Below are 14,776 nucleotides of genomic sequence, written 5' to 3' on the forward strand. Positions count from 1 at the left end.
GAACACGCGCGGCATTCCTCTTGTCTTTCTCTCTCTTTCTTTCACCCTGCCATAACCGGTTGCCTTCTTTCCGCTTTTCCCTTCGCTCTCATCCGCTCCGCTCAGCCCTGTTCCTCGTTCTCGCTTCTTACGTGCGGAACGAACCGCAACTTATCCATCATAATCGTTTTACGTGCATGAGCGCCGGGAACTTTCACCGTGTTCCTCTCGTTACCGTCGCCGTCTTCGTCGCTGTCCCGTCTGCTCATTGCCCTTATAGTGACGTATCGTTTTCGAGGTATGCGCGCTTCATCTGTCCGATTATAGCGACCTGTATCGACGAGCTAACACGGCTTGTCGGTTTCGTTGACTCGGTAATTTGTCCAACGATCTGCTGTGGGATCTGACCCGTTGAGTGGATGTCCAAGAACCTCCATTCTTCTTATCTTTTTGTAATTTCAAGATGTAGTTTGTACAATCTTTGTTGCGTGACGAATGAAATACTTGTAATGACTAATAAAAGTTTCAGTCGCATATGTTTAGATCTTTGATTACTTATTTATGTGTTGAGTGGTACATAGCCTTGTTTCATGCAATACTGCTGGTGTTGTTCGTTTTAAGGGAGATTCATAACAAGCATTCTTTCTACTCGATATTACACCTTGCAAAGGTCTATCACTTTGTGGTTGAGTTAAAAGTATTGACTACCACTCTTTTCGTGACAATTATAGTCTTTGTACTATTGCATGGATAAATTGCATAAATCTGTCTAACCATGTCTAATCTGTCTAAAATGTCCAAAAATCGGTCCAGCACAGAACTTGTTAATAATAAGCCAAAATATTAAATAAAATGCATGATCATGAAATAAAGAGAAACTCATCAAATATGTTTCAGGTGTGATATCAGCTGGCGTCTCGGTGCCGGTACAGATCCCCTCTCAAACCCCAGATTTGACCGGTAACTATTGGCCGAGGCTTCAGTGATCCCAGCTCTTCGGGTTCCCGCCCGCGAGCTTGCTCGTCGGGCAGGAGAGCCCGCCACCACCGACAGCCACCCCTGGTGCAGTGCCACGACCGCTCCTGGCGTCCCTAGGGCTACCAACGCAGCCAACACCGCACCAACCATCGAACACACCGGCTACCACTCCTGTGCACACCTCCGACACTAGTGAGTGAACCACCGATCAATCTCTCTGAACGCTCTCTTTTTCTCAATTAACGAAGATGATGGTTCTCGCGCGCGCGGTTACTCGACGACGCCGACGACGATCTCTGTTCGTCGCCGTACGACGAATCGCTGACCTCGATCACTGCGTTTCACCGCGAACTATGCGACAACGAAGACACGCGTCCGATGCTGAATTTAGGAATCACGAGATCAACGTATTATAACGATTAACCCACGAATGATGGAAGAGGATCTATCGTGACACTGTTATGCAAATTTTTATGTTTTAATTCGAGATGAGCAATTATGCTTAAGGGATTGTATTTGTAGACACCCGTAGATAGCTAATTTTTGAATTTGGAAATGTGGAAGCTTGACATTTCTTAAATTTCCAAAATCCCAAATACCAAATTCTTAAATTTCACAATCCTCAAATCTCCAAGTTCCTAAATTCCCATTTCTCCAAACACCCAAACTTCCAAATTCCTAAATTTCAAAATCTATAATTCCTCAAATTTTCAAATCTCTAAATACCTAAATTTCGAAACTCTCAAACTCCCATAAAACCAAAGAATCGAGTAAGTAAATTTTCTATTTTGAATGATGCTTCGAGTCAAAAAAGATTCCCTTCTGCCATTCGAGGGTTAATAATACGGGCGAAATAAAATCAGTTGTGTCGTTTGTTCGGTGATTCGGTTAGAACGTGATTTGTTAATTTAATACACGTTCTCTAACGAAGGTTTTTGAACAACGTTGAAAATTATTAGGTTGCTTGTAATTTTCTTTTTAGGTCAAAGAGAAACGAAACTTTTAATTTGTATCGTTGGCTTGCTAGAATCATGACCCAGTTGAGGAAAGTAAATTTTGATTTTTAATTACACGGCTATTTAATGCCGGAAGTATTAGTTTTTTCTTCTTTAAAAGGTAACTAATAGTTTTCAATTTTTAGTAGAATACTTGAAAAATATTTATCGATCAAGACAAATTTCTTATTAAAAATGTTTCCGTCTACAAGTTCTCGATAACGAAAAGATTAAACGGATGAAGTTCAGAAACCTGTTAAAGGAACGATGCAACAGGAGTTTAAAAATAAAAGAAACAAAAGAGGAAAGAAGCGTTAACGAGCTTGCTTTAATTCGATTAATTACTCCCTGGAAGTTCGCCAAATCTCACGAAACGAACTGACACTGCTGATCGCTACTTTCGCTGACCAAAAAACAACGGCACACCTGCGCTCAGAGTTTACGATTATCGATACGACAAAATAAACTCAATTGCAAACCTTCAATTTTTCTTAATATTGGTGCTCTTCACGATAATCGTAAATTCTTACGTTCAGTGTGTCAACATTCGGGAAAACATCTGTTTCGCGAATCTCAACGAATCTTCGACACATTTCAAATCATTGACCCGGGTCACACAGGGTATATCATCCATCTCACGACAGTGTACAAATATCATCCGAACCGTTCGTTAAACGATCCAACTTTATGTAAAATATACGACTAATAAAGTAATATTGATTTGCATGTTTTATAAGATGAAGATGAAGGGTGGAAATAAGTAAGACTGCAAGAGAACTGAATTCAGAACAGTTCCTTTCACTTAACAGAAATAATCAACAGTATTATTAACTGTATACCACTTCTTTACACGTGTAATGAAATTAGACTTCAACGCATCCTTTTATAAAATATATTTTGTTACAAAAAAATATCACTTCTTTAAAATGCATCACTTTTTACACAAAAGGTGTCCTATTTCCTATTAAACAGAACTCGTGAAAAATTTGTGTAATAAAAAAATTCTTTTTAGAACACTTGAGTCCAGTCTGCACTCATCGTATCATCATACAGCAACGAAAATAATAAACGATGAATATTTTTTCTGTTCGAGGCTTGTTTTCGTTCTCGAATCGGCAATTTGTAACGCTTTATCGAGCTCCTGCGTGCCTCCCCGTACGCATGACAGCCGTGAATCGCGTGGAAATTTCGAGGGATTCGAAGACAGGGTAGGCGGGTTCCCGCTGCAAATATTCTCGCGAGATTTTGGGGTGGCTCGAGCTAGAGGCAAGCCTTTGTGAGAGAGGGGAGCGCGGGGATTGATAGCTGCCACGAGGGTGGCTTTTTTCGCTGGCCGGCCATCACGCTTGCTCGCAGATATGGCGTCGGTCGACAACCTCCTTCGAATTCGAAACTTCGCGTTCCTCGGTTACCTCGACTTCTCCGGACTTTTGTTTCCTCCGTTTCGAACTCGGAAATTATTGTACGGGTCAATAATCTGTCTCCGACTGAACGATTTTATGAATAAAGTTTTCTAACAAGACAGCAAATTTATTCTCACAACGTTCTTAGGAAACTTAAAAATTATGATATTGAACTTTGTGTCTGCTGTCATAAGATATGATTGTGGAAATATAATTTTGCGTAGAAACTGTTGCTGCAACTAATCGAGTCATGTTTATTTAAATAACTGGTCTTTAAGGAGCGGAGGAAACGTATAAAACGTTGCGACAACAGAAGATATGGCGATACAAGATTTTCTGTCATGACAGTAAACGTCGCGGTTTTACGTCACGTGTCCAATGAAAGAAGTGTTGTGACATTTAAATCTTAAAATGCTACGTCAATAAGTCTCTTAAGGTTATTAAATATTTCCAACATACCTACTCTGCTCGGAACTTAAGTTCTTCATATTGTACGCAACAGTAAATCATAAAACGAGAGTGCAGTTTTTAATCACTACAGTAATATGTATATTCCTATTTTTCTGTAAAAATCTTAAAAATGATGAAACTTATTTACATTGAACTATTTATCTCCACCCGTTCAAAGATTAAAAATTTGTATCCAGTAATCAATTTTTAACGAAACAAAAATAATGCGTTACTCGGTTGGATCGTTTCGCGAACGGTGTTGAAGGGGATGACGGATCCTCGCGTAATCCCATTAAAAGTCGATCTTCTTTCTCGCAGACTTGACGAACGGTTCAAAGACACCGTAGCTCTTTAGGGAAGCGTGTTTTTCCCAAGTTTCACCTCGGCTTTTTATCGGCCAGTCTGATAAGCACACTCGCACGTTGTATATTTTCCCCGGCACACGGACGATCCTCGATTCAACCCGCGCGAATCTAGATTAAGACAATCCAATACGTAGCTGATAACGAAAGAACTCTCGCGTCGATCGTCGTTGACGAGAAATTTGCGTGGAACGCGAGATTTGCGTGAAACGTTAAAAATTAAAAGCGTCAGACGGAGTCTCAAGAAACGACGTAGTCGTTCATCGAAATCGAGAAACAGTTTCAGTGTATCGCGAGAATTTTTACCAAGAATGGTAACGGAGGCTGTCTTCTGCGTACGAACAGCCTCGTGGCTCGCGAACCACGTTTCATCGATCCTTTGTATAAAGACCATTGTAAAATAGCATTTGTTACTCTTCTTAGCCTGTACTGTACATTAGAAAAAATATCGTCGACACGCTGTGTATATACGTGTAGGTAATAAGCGAAGACGGTTATTTCGGCACCGTACGATCGTATCATTTCGTAGAGATCGTACATTTGCAAACTCTCTTTGCCTGTATATTCGATGTTCTCCCTTGAACAACGTATTTGCGAACAACTTTCATACGTCGTTTAACACTTTGACTGTTATCGGTACCGCTTTGATACTCGTATTCTGTACAAAAATTAGTTACTTAATCGATATTGTATTATTAACCTACGGTTTATAAAGGCATGAATGTAACCGTTTAAATTATTACATTTGAACGTTTGAAAATTTGAAAGTTTCAATAAAGTTTCTTGAACAATACCATCTTTTTTCATGAACGATTTTTTTTTTTGGAAATATGTGTGATTATACAGTTATGGGATTTAGCAGTCAATGTATTAAACGCGCGAATTTGTACATTTATTCGCTCGTTCTTTCCGCACGGAGTCACTGTATGCCGGAAATATGTTTCACGCTTCGCGCGCAGTCTTGAAACGAATTTTCGAACGACCTCTAACAACGAACAAATTCGAAATCTACGAATTTTGAAAACAAACTGGAGTTGAGGTAAATTTGTGATACCGAGTCTCGAGATCGATTCACGCTATTTAAAAATACCCTCACCTTTTTTAAGTGTTTGTCTCAAATTATTTTCAATTCTCAAAAAATCTATTCGGTAGCAAATAAAACAGTGCCTTAACTGGACTGTACTGATCTGACATGCAACTCGTTACAATGCCACGAATGAAACTGCAGAAAATGAAAAAAATGCATAGACTACAGAGAAACAAACAATTCTATGCGAAAGTAGCAATGTAACAAAAATGTACTGTGTTTAAAAACAAGAACTCGTTATTACAAAACATCTTTTTGCGGTGTGAATCGAGTCTCGCATAGTCAGTGGAACATTAACCGAGTGTTCAGCTCCGAATTTTTCCCGAAATTGAATTTCCACGACACGCAAGCACATTCGCACACACACAAAAACACTGAGTATCGCGAAAGTGGGAAAAAACTACGGTACAGGGTAATTTGATATATATATGCACTACCTCAGACAAGGCTTTTACGCGATATAAAATTTCTAATTAATCGCATTAGCGTTAAAGGGAAGGAGAAAAACGGAGGTGACGGAAGGACGCAAGCGCGACCGCGAAAACCACTCGAGATTTTCGTCGGTCGAGTTGCATGTAATACACATACAGACACACATATACACGACACAACGTAAAATACACCGTCGGGTCGACTCGTCCGTTTGACGCAGTTCTTCGCGCGATAACGACCCCTGTATGAAAAGCGACGCGTGGTTCTCCCTCTGTTTTTCCCTCGGTTGTTTCGTTTGACTACTCGCGCGCGACTCGTGCCCGCTGTTGTAGTCGATTAAACTCGGTCGCTGATTCGTACCTGATTCGAGAAACACGGCGTTTAAATCGGTGACTCCGATCCATTGGATCTCCCATTCCTCTGTAGCAGCCTGTCGATCCGTCAGCCACCAGCTTTGTCGTCCCAGGACTCTTTGGACGCGTACAGACACGTGTTACCTTACATTCTAACATGTGTACATACGATGTAACATAAATCTCTTCCAACTGTTCAGGAACGGGATGTTAACTGAGTTAAACTTTTCAAATATGTTCGAAGTCTGGGACAGAAACTTATTATTTACCTGCATGTCCAATCAAGTGACATGTTTTTAATGTATTTATGGTCATACTTCAGACATTTTATTTGCGAAATTTTGTTTGGGTTTAACGAATGTTTAATGTAAATAATGGTTTTAGACCACGAGTGTATGATCGAATGGAAGAACGCACAAGTATATTAAAAGAGTAACATCCAAAAAATAGTACAAAATTTCGAAAAAGAATGATAACGAATTTAAAACGAAATTTGTGATGGCAAGTGTCTGTACGCATGCTTAGAGCACGCTTCTCTCCTAGTTACACCATGCATACACATCCCACGAGACATTCATCAGCAGCCATACGTATATGAGTGTTACAGACAGCCAAGCAACCGTTTAATTAGATTCCGCGATTCGATCGCCGGTACATAGTTCGGAATGAGTTTTCGCGAATCCGTGACCCGTCGCGTCAGGGTCACGAAGTGTAGATAACGAACTGTAACGATTTGTCCGCAATCGATAGGGTAATTACGAACGATTGCGAAGTGTCGTCTCTTCCGTTGACAAGACACGGATGAAAGAGCGATGCTCGCCTCTTTCGCGAAGCGTTGTCCCGTAGGATGACAGCGTTTCCTTGCGACGTCGACACCCGACAGCTGGTGTACCAATTCGTCTGAACGTTTTCTACTACGAACGGGACGATTGTACTGTACATTAGTAAATTTATATTTTTGGATGAACACGGGAAAAAAACAATGCAACCACATGGACGAACGAACCGCAATTAGAAGAAGAAATCTTTCGCGGATCCATGCGAGTACGCGCTTGCCGCCATTTTAGCTCTCCATCGTCGAGAGAGCCGCGACTTCGAAGTCGTACACTTCGTTCGAATCCGCATAATGTGCCATTTCCGCGTTAACACCATCGTCGAAACACAAAACAAGTACTCCATCGAGGCTCGCTTCGATATTTAGTTCCTAAACATGTCCGGATTTTTGTAAACGATCGTTGTTTTAATGTCGAACTTTACGCACAATTCGTCTTTGGATTCGTCCAAGTATCATTTCATTGCGATTCGTATGAGATTATTAAGCGATTATGACGAAGCGTCGTCTTGAACTGCTCGATTGCATAACGGTGACCTTATTTTTGGGGAAAATTTATTGCGTCGCTCGTCAAAAGTTTCTCTGACCCCAAAAGGAAGAGAGATATTTGATGAACGATATGGTTATTAGAAGAAAAAGAGAAAATAAAGTCATCGATATAGACAGCGATATATCGAGGTTGCGATGCTTCGAACGAAATGGATCTGAAACAGTGATGGACGAAGAGCGGTGCACCGACGGACGGTGTGCATTTGTGATTTCAAAAATTTCTAAATTTCCAAATTCTTGACATCCTCGATCCCAAATTTTGTACATTTAAAGATCTGAAAATTAGACTCTTCAGTATTATTTTTTTCGTGCACCTCTGTGAATACTTTGACCGACACCTGATCTTTCCATCACTGGCTAAAGAATAGATATTTTAAAGTTTGTTTTGATATACTTAAATGATTTTCCATTTCGTTGGTTGTAAGAAATTGCCCAGCAATGTTCTGACACGCTCGATATTTTATACCACCGATTTTGTTTCGCAGATCGACCCGTGACGCGGAAGTGGTCACGCAAGTTTTCTTATTATCTGTAATAATAATACTAATAACGAATACAGTGTATGAGTATTAACAAATTTATTAATGAAAATAATATATTATTGCGATAGTAATCTACGTAAGTGTTGTGAATAATGAAGATAATATTGTTGCTGTGATTACCTTTAAGATTGTAAGTAGTAGGATATAGAACCACTGTTAGGTGTCACTGTCTCGATTCAATAAATGTTATTTCATTTTAATGACAACGCAAGACATCTGGATTCGTTTATAATAAAAACTCCCTAACAATTCCTCCACTTAACCGTATTATATTACGTAACTTAATCGTACAAATTTATTTTAAGTCACAAAGGCCAGTGATTGTTTGAGGTAAAAACAGGGTAAATCAAAAGGGTGTCATCATTAACACGAAACTATTATGTCTTTATTATTTATTATTCAACTTTGGTATTACGCATAACGAATAAATGATCTCTTATACAAATTTGACATCGGAGCATTATAATAAAGGTGTAACTTCGGTTGGTCTAGAAAAAGGCACGCGTAATGTAGGGCTCCAAAAGATGCTTATAAATCGCCACGACGCTAATAACACCCAGAATACAATCAACGTTATATCTGGAAATAAAATAATATTTTAAAAACCGAATGTAGTTCTAAAGTTATTTCAGTATTCAACAACTCTTCGCAACTTCTTTTTTTCTAATATTTTGTACATGATTTGACTAGTAATTTAGTTATTTTTTTGTCAATACTTGGATTTCAGGTAAAAAATATACTAATATTTGATATGTACTGATGAAATTAAATGGTACCTTTGTATTGAATTGGAGGCTGGATAATGGCATATTTAAAGTCTGTAACGGTGCATCTCCTTACAAAATTGAAGATGATGTATTTCAAGGTTGATTCAGCGTAATAATCGAACGGTACGATCAACATATAAGATCCAATTACAGCACAGGTAACGTGACCAACAGTGAAAAAAAATAGTAATTTCTTGGTTATACAAACAACAACGATCGCAGTCACGAACAGAAACCAAAACATCCAATCGGAATGTAAGAGTACAAGGGATTCTGAAAAAGTTTAAAAAAATGTCATGATATTTACATTACATATTTGACGATCAATAAATTGAGTCGTTAAAAAAAAAAAAACAATTTTGACCACAAACCCCGCGTCAGACCAGTGATGGACAGATAAATCGCCCGCCGCAGAGCTCGCGGACATCAGATTGCACAATGTTTACATCGACAGGGTGTCGGAGATGCACTGATATTTCAAACTGAGAAATTTAGAAATATCAACTTTCAATTTTGCGAATTTGCCCAATTGTAATTTGGACATTAAAAATTTGAGTTTTCGTCCTGAGAAGTTAACTATCCATCAGTGTTGTACATCCGTGTATCGCGGTAGCCCATCACTGGTACAGAGGACCCTTACCGTACCCTGTTGAGCGCACCAGGTTACATAAACCACAAGAACGTAATGAAACTATGCCAAAGACGCGGTGGCAGCGAGTAGAGGGTGACCAAGTCGATCATCTGTCGACAGGGTAGATCGGACCGATACTCTGTGCAGTTACGTATGCACAGACCGTGTAATCTAAATAGGTCCCGAAGCTAAATAAATACGGGGACACAATTAGGTAAATGTGAATCTTCCAAGCTGGTTAGATCGCTTCGTGGGAGTTGATGCAGGGGTTGGGGTCGGAGCCAGTGTGCACGCGACGACTTTCCTTTCGTGTGAGTGACGTGTACGTGTGAGGGTGGATATGGTGAGAAAGGTAGGAGGCAACGCGAATGCCCGCTGCTGTTCTCTGCTGCATGGGGGGATTCGGCAAGCGAAGTTTCCACATGAGCGAACAACATTGATAAAAGCTACAAGGGGACTCTCTGACCGTGCTTCATCCCTTCGCCAAACTCGAACTAACTTCGGGGGCGGTGGGCTCTGTCTCCCTTTTTCTTTTCGCGTTACTCCTCTCCGCTTTTAAGCCGGCTTTCATTATTTTCCTATAATTTACTACAACCCCTCTCCGTGATCTTTCCTCGGCCACGCATACAGAATTGCTTTATTTCGCGTTTGCCGCCACTTTTTCTCGCGCGTTCGCCGCAAATAGTCATACGGATGTACCTGGGAAAGTGAAGTAGGCGAAACACGCGATAAAAAATCCTAACGACATTGGGACGAACAGATTGAAGACCATGAATTTTTGGCAGATTCCAAATAGCACTGCTATGCACAAGCCTAACACCCAAGCGAGTGTAAGGCTTTCTGAAACAAACGATACATGTATTCCAAAAATGAACTTATCACCTCTACTTTAACATATCAGATTGCTTTGCAACTAATGAATCTAAACGTATCTATTATCAAGCTTCTTTAATCGCACACTTAAGTAATTCAAAGGTAGCACCGATTAAAGAGCTATTATACGGCTTTCATTTAACTAGATTACCGCGAATCACCATCGACGATCGGAGCAACAAGTTTAGTCAAATAATTAAATATACTACAAAAATTTCACACCGTTCAGTCAATGAAACGTTAAATATAACACAAAATTATCGTTCCTTGATGTGTCAATAAGAAAAGTAATGAGAATGTTTGCTTACGTTCAGTGACGACATAAGAAATTACGGCTGCCGTGAAAAATACTGGTACCGCTACATCAAGTTTTATACACTTGCTTCCCAAGAAAACCGAGGCTAGCCCTACGAAGAAGCAGCAGGCCACCATGAATTTTGAATACGTATTATCTGAAAGAAAGAATGATTAACGATTCTTTTTTCATTCGGTTTAACGATCGTTACAGTACTTATATAACATAAAACGTACCTAGAACTTGGCACGAGGTCGGGAATTCTGCAGGATCGCAGGCGTACGAAAAAGCTGGAACGTAAGCGGCAGACTGAGTACCATAAGTGGCCACGGTGACGTAAACTGAGCCAGTTCCAATGTATGCGTTGAAAATTCGTCTCAACGGTTTAAAAAGATCTGGAGTTGAGATCTATTGTGAAATATTGTTTATTGTATAATATTGGATCAATGCAGTCAAACATTTTCTCAAGGTACACTACAGTCTCAACATGTTCGTTCATAATGTTAATAATTTAAAAACCGATGTAATTTACTCTGAGATTCATTGCTGTTTCTCCTTGCAATTTTCAATAAAAGAAAAAGCTTAAGTATACCTTCTGCCCATTCTCGATGATATCGTTTACCGTCAACATGTTCGTGATGTACGCGAAATAAGTTTTAGAGGATAGGTCCTGTTGAGGCAAATATACTTGATACATATCGTGTGTGACTGGATTTTTGTCACACATCGATACCGCAGTCTTGTTTAAAGGTACAGAGGCTGGTTGCACATCGACTGTTATCATGCCGTCCCTGGTAAGTACCTTTGCATATGGCGCAATTTCGGTATCGAACTCCATGTTGCATCCACCCGGTATGGGTGCTAGGATGAGAATAATGAACTAATGGACGAGGTTGGTTTGTTTTTTATGCTATGAAATTTATTATCGTAGTCGTTTTTACACGAGTCTTCTATTAACATTGTATATAGCGGTTCAAAAATAATTTTATGAACGTATTTCGACGAAAAATGCTCCACGCAGTCCAAGGATTGTACTTGAATGCAAAGTTAAATGTTTGTGTGAACGATTGTATCCTCGGGACAAATGTAGTATTTTTAAGACCGCGAAAATTATCAAATTTTTACTAAATTACAACAAATTTTTAATGCGACCGTCTTCAATATAATTGTAAACTATTGGTCCATTCTATCGGCGGTGGAATTGGGTGAAACGCGGAATGGGTCTGTTTCTCTCATTATAATAAATAACCTTATTATTTATTCAGAATATTAAAAAAAAAGTATTAAGTTACCAAATTGAAAATTAATAAGGTCAGTTGCATAATTGTACAAAAAAAGTATGTTCAATAATAATATAAAGCTATAACAACAATAATTCTTATTTTCTCTGTCTTGCAAAAAGAAATTAATTGACATGAAAAGTACATATAAAATATAGATAATTTTCAAGAAAAATTTTATTAAAGAAATCATCATCCACTTTCCATGCGATCAGATTTGTTTCAACTATACACAATAAATGGCAAAATTTTACTTCTACTCTTGTATTCACTAATTATATTTAATGTATAACATGACAGAAAGATTCACAAAATTACAAAGGGGAACTTATATATAAGGCATAATTTATGTAAAAAAACAATATCAATAACACTCACCTTTATCGTTGTAATTCATAATAACAAGTAGGGCCTTCGCGGAATAGACTCCATCATTTTTTAAGTACAATGATGTTATATTATTAAGATTAGGTTTGACGTAAAGGCCAATGTTTGTTCCAAATACTCTTTTTGCATAATATTTATCATAAGACAATGCAACAGGGTGCAAGTGTGAATGAATTTGAACAATATAAAATGCAACATTGGATGAAATGTCTGTTATATTCAAGGTAAGATGACTAAAAGATGTAATAGATATTTGTTTGATATATGGTGTAATGTCATTAAGAGTATTTAAATTCACTTGTATTATATCGCGATCTGCAAAATGCATCATACATTACTTTTCCACATAAATAATCTTTGCAATGATACATTCGATAACAGTGTCTATCATATCTACAATACTACTGTTAAATTACTTCTCAACTACTGTTTAAATACAGAATAACTTCAATATTCATATAAAAATATATAAAGACAAACTTGTTGAAAACTGATTTTCATTTGTTAAAGCATTAAGAGCTACATGTGTGATAATTCGATAATACAACTCTATGTTACATATCTTAAAATAAGTAAAAGTAAAATCTACAATTCTTTTTATACAATGCATAAACAAATGACATTAAAAAATTTTGACAGTGTACATTTTTTAACATACTGACACTTAGAAGCAAGTTATCTTCTTCTACGCTAAATAACATTTAAGATCGATGTGTTAATATAATATTGATACAAAGTAAATGAAACACCTCAATTATATAACGTAGGTAGAAATTAAATATTTTTCTTGTACTATATTTATCTGCATTTTTGTATAGTTCATCCTCTTGATAAACAAAAACAACAGTGTCACAATCTAATTTACTTCAAACAAATATTAAATAAATGCTATAAATTTATTTTAATTTATTTGCTTAATGCTAGACTTTAACTGCGTTTAAAAATCAACTGGTACAGATAATATAACAGGGAAGAAATTCTTGTCAGGAACAGTTATACGACTTTGAGGTTATGTGCTTACCATTAAAAACTTCAAAGTTTTCTTTATCAGCTTGGCAACTAGCAAGTAGTAATAAAAAAATTAGTTTTCCTCTGACAAAGTTGCGTCTCATATTGATCAGAACTATAAACCGAATGACACTTTTCCGATTAAATGATCTGAAAGCCGGGTCGGCAAGAAACTACGTAAAATAATTACGACGCAACAGCTGAAGATTAACGGTTGGCGACATGCATGAGCACTCTATACTTGTGTTCGATTTTATTTTCCTCCCCTGTCACATTGTCGCACAGTGAAACAAAAACAGTCACACAATCAAATATCGGATTTCGTGACCTTGCCGATTGAAAAAGTATTCATTTCTTTCAAGAGTGAGTTAACTATAGTTCAATATGGAAACACCGGTTTTGAAGTGAATCTTGCACAGCCGCGATTCGGCGCGGGAGAACTACCGACTATCAGATTTGAACGTCATGAAGGGTGTCAACAAATTGTCAAATTTTCAAGTTTATAAATTTCAAAATATCTAAATTTGAAATCTCGAAATTTTCAAATATTTAGAGTATTAAATTTCTTAATTTTCCCAAATCTCAAAGTTCCTAAAATTATTTATTTCTCAAATTTTCGAATTTCAAAATTTATAAATATGCTTGCAAAGTCCTCAACTTCATAAAATTCCTAAATTTTCAAGTTTCACAATATTCGGATCCTCATATCGTCAAATTTCGTATTACATAGATCACCCTATATAAGTTCCATTTAAGTCTCTTCGTTCCTCAAAAATCTGTCTTATTGGAAAAGCGTGGTAATGAAAAAAATTAACGAAATACTAACGTTGCAATCAAAATCACCGCGTACGTATACGCTGTCCTTATACAAACATTAAAAAGCAAGTATAAATTGTATGTATGCATACATGTGTTACACAGATATCTGATATATTGACCACCGCTTCATTAAACGATAAGTATTATACTTTAACACTTAATTCGTATAAATATTTTCATAAAAATATTCGTAAGAGAAGGTGATTCGTTTTGTCCCACTGTGTGTCGTGTTTAGCGCGCGTTTCGCGAAACGATCACGAGGTGGCGGCGCAGTCGGGCCAAGATGGCCACGCTGGATCAATGAAACGCGAGTAATCATAGTAAAAACAGAAATTGACAAGTGTGCAAGTGAACACCAGACTTTGATTACGGTGTAAATGGACCATGGGGAAGGATCAGGAGCTGCTAGAGGCAGCGAGAAGCGGAAATGTCACTGTGGTCGAGAAGATTTTGGGTCAACGAGCGAAGAGGAGTGGTCCACTGGCAAGGTGGGTGTCACCGTAAGCAGACTTTGCTTTTCCCCGTTTCTTTTCCCTTTCTCGCATTCTATTTCGCGCTCGTCCCAACAGCCACGATTTCGTAAGCGTCGTCGAGTACCGATTGTTCGAGAAACAAGCTCGTTGTCTGTCAATTTGACGGATGATTCAGTTACATACGTGTACACGTTCGTTCTCGAATCGCGCGAGTGCAGCGATTTCTGTTTCGATGATAAAAGTGTTTATACGGTATTGACTGCCGTTCAGATCGGTCCCTT

General features: G+C 38.1%; 3 protein-coding genes across 8 annotated transcripts in view; 2 read left to right on the plus strand and 1 right to left on the minus strand.

Annotated features, from left to right (window-relative positions):
* toy (paired box 6 protein twin of eyeless) overlaps nt 1-8,459 on the plus strand; it is a 55,521-nt gene extending 47,062 nt beyond the window's left edge. For both annotated transcript variants that reach the window (XM_012290318.2, XM_076532102.1), the window contains exon 10: nt 877-8,459. In XM_012290318.2, coding sequence (XP_012145708.1) covers nt 877-965 — 89 coding nt within the window. In that variant the 3' untranslated portion in view covers nt 966-8,459. The remainder of the gene's footprint in view (nt 1-876) is intronic.
* LOC100884075 (transmembrane 7 superfamily member 3) lies at nt 8,326-13,644 on the minus strand. Of its 2 annotated transcripts, XM_003705404.3 has the most exons (8): nt 13,217-13,641; nt 12,187-12,510; nt 11,121-11,389; nt 10,765-10,936; nt 10,542-10,685; nt 10,060-10,200; nt 8,739-9,002; nt 8,326-8,541 (listed from the first exon to the last, which is right to left on the minus strand). In XM_003705404.3, the coding sequence occupies exons 1-8, from the start codon at nt 13,305-13,307 to the stop codon at nt 8,423-8,425; spliced, it is 1,524 nt and encodes a 507-aa protein (XP_003705452.2). In that variant the 5' UTR covers nt 13,308-13,641; the 3' UTR covers nt 8,326-8,422. The 2 variants fall into 2 exon arrangements, with proteins under 2 accessions (XP_003705452.2, XP_012145709.2); XM_012290319.2 differs by lacking the exon at nt 10,060-10,200 and having other exon boundaries at nt 13,217-13,644.
* A 183-nt stretch (nt 13,645-13,827) lies between these two features.
* Nucleotides 13,828-14,776, plus strand: part of LOC100883294 (ankyrin repeat and SAM domain-containing protein 1A) — a 69,373-nt gene continuing 68,424 nt past the window's right edge. The window contains exon 1 of one of the 4 annotated variants that reach the window (XM_012290314.2): nt 13,828-14,522. In XM_012290314.2, coding sequence (XP_012145704.1) covers nt 14,407-14,522 — 116 coding nt within the window. In that variant the 5' untranslated portion in view covers nt 13,828-14,406. The remainder of the gene's footprint in view (nt 14,523-14,776) is intronic. The other 3 variants (XM_012290316.2, XM_012290317.2, XM_076532101.1) reach the window with 3 other exon arrangements.

The sequence above is a fragment of the Megachile rotundata genome, chromosome 5, assembly GCF_050947335.1.
Source record: "Megachile rotundata isolate GNS110a chromosome 5, iyMegRotu1, whole genome shotgun sequence".
NCBI lineage: Eukaryota > Metazoa > Arthropoda > Insecta > Hymenoptera > Megachilidae > Megachile > Megachile rotundata.

Excerpts from the sequence above, each read along its gene's own strand:
- LOC100884075 (XM_003705404.3), bottom strand. The coding sequence starts at position 13,307 with ATGAGACGCAACTTTGTCAGAGGAAAACTAATTTTTTTATTACTACTT. Across the intron at positions 11,390-12,186 it reads TATGAATTACAACGATAAAG|CACCCATACCGGGTGGATGC; the intron begins GTGAGTGTTATT and ends TTCTCATCCTAG. Across the intron at positions 9,003-10,059 it reads CGCCTACTTCACTTTCCCAG|AATCCCTTGTACTCTTACAT; the intron begins GTACATCCGTAT and ends AAACTTTTTCAG.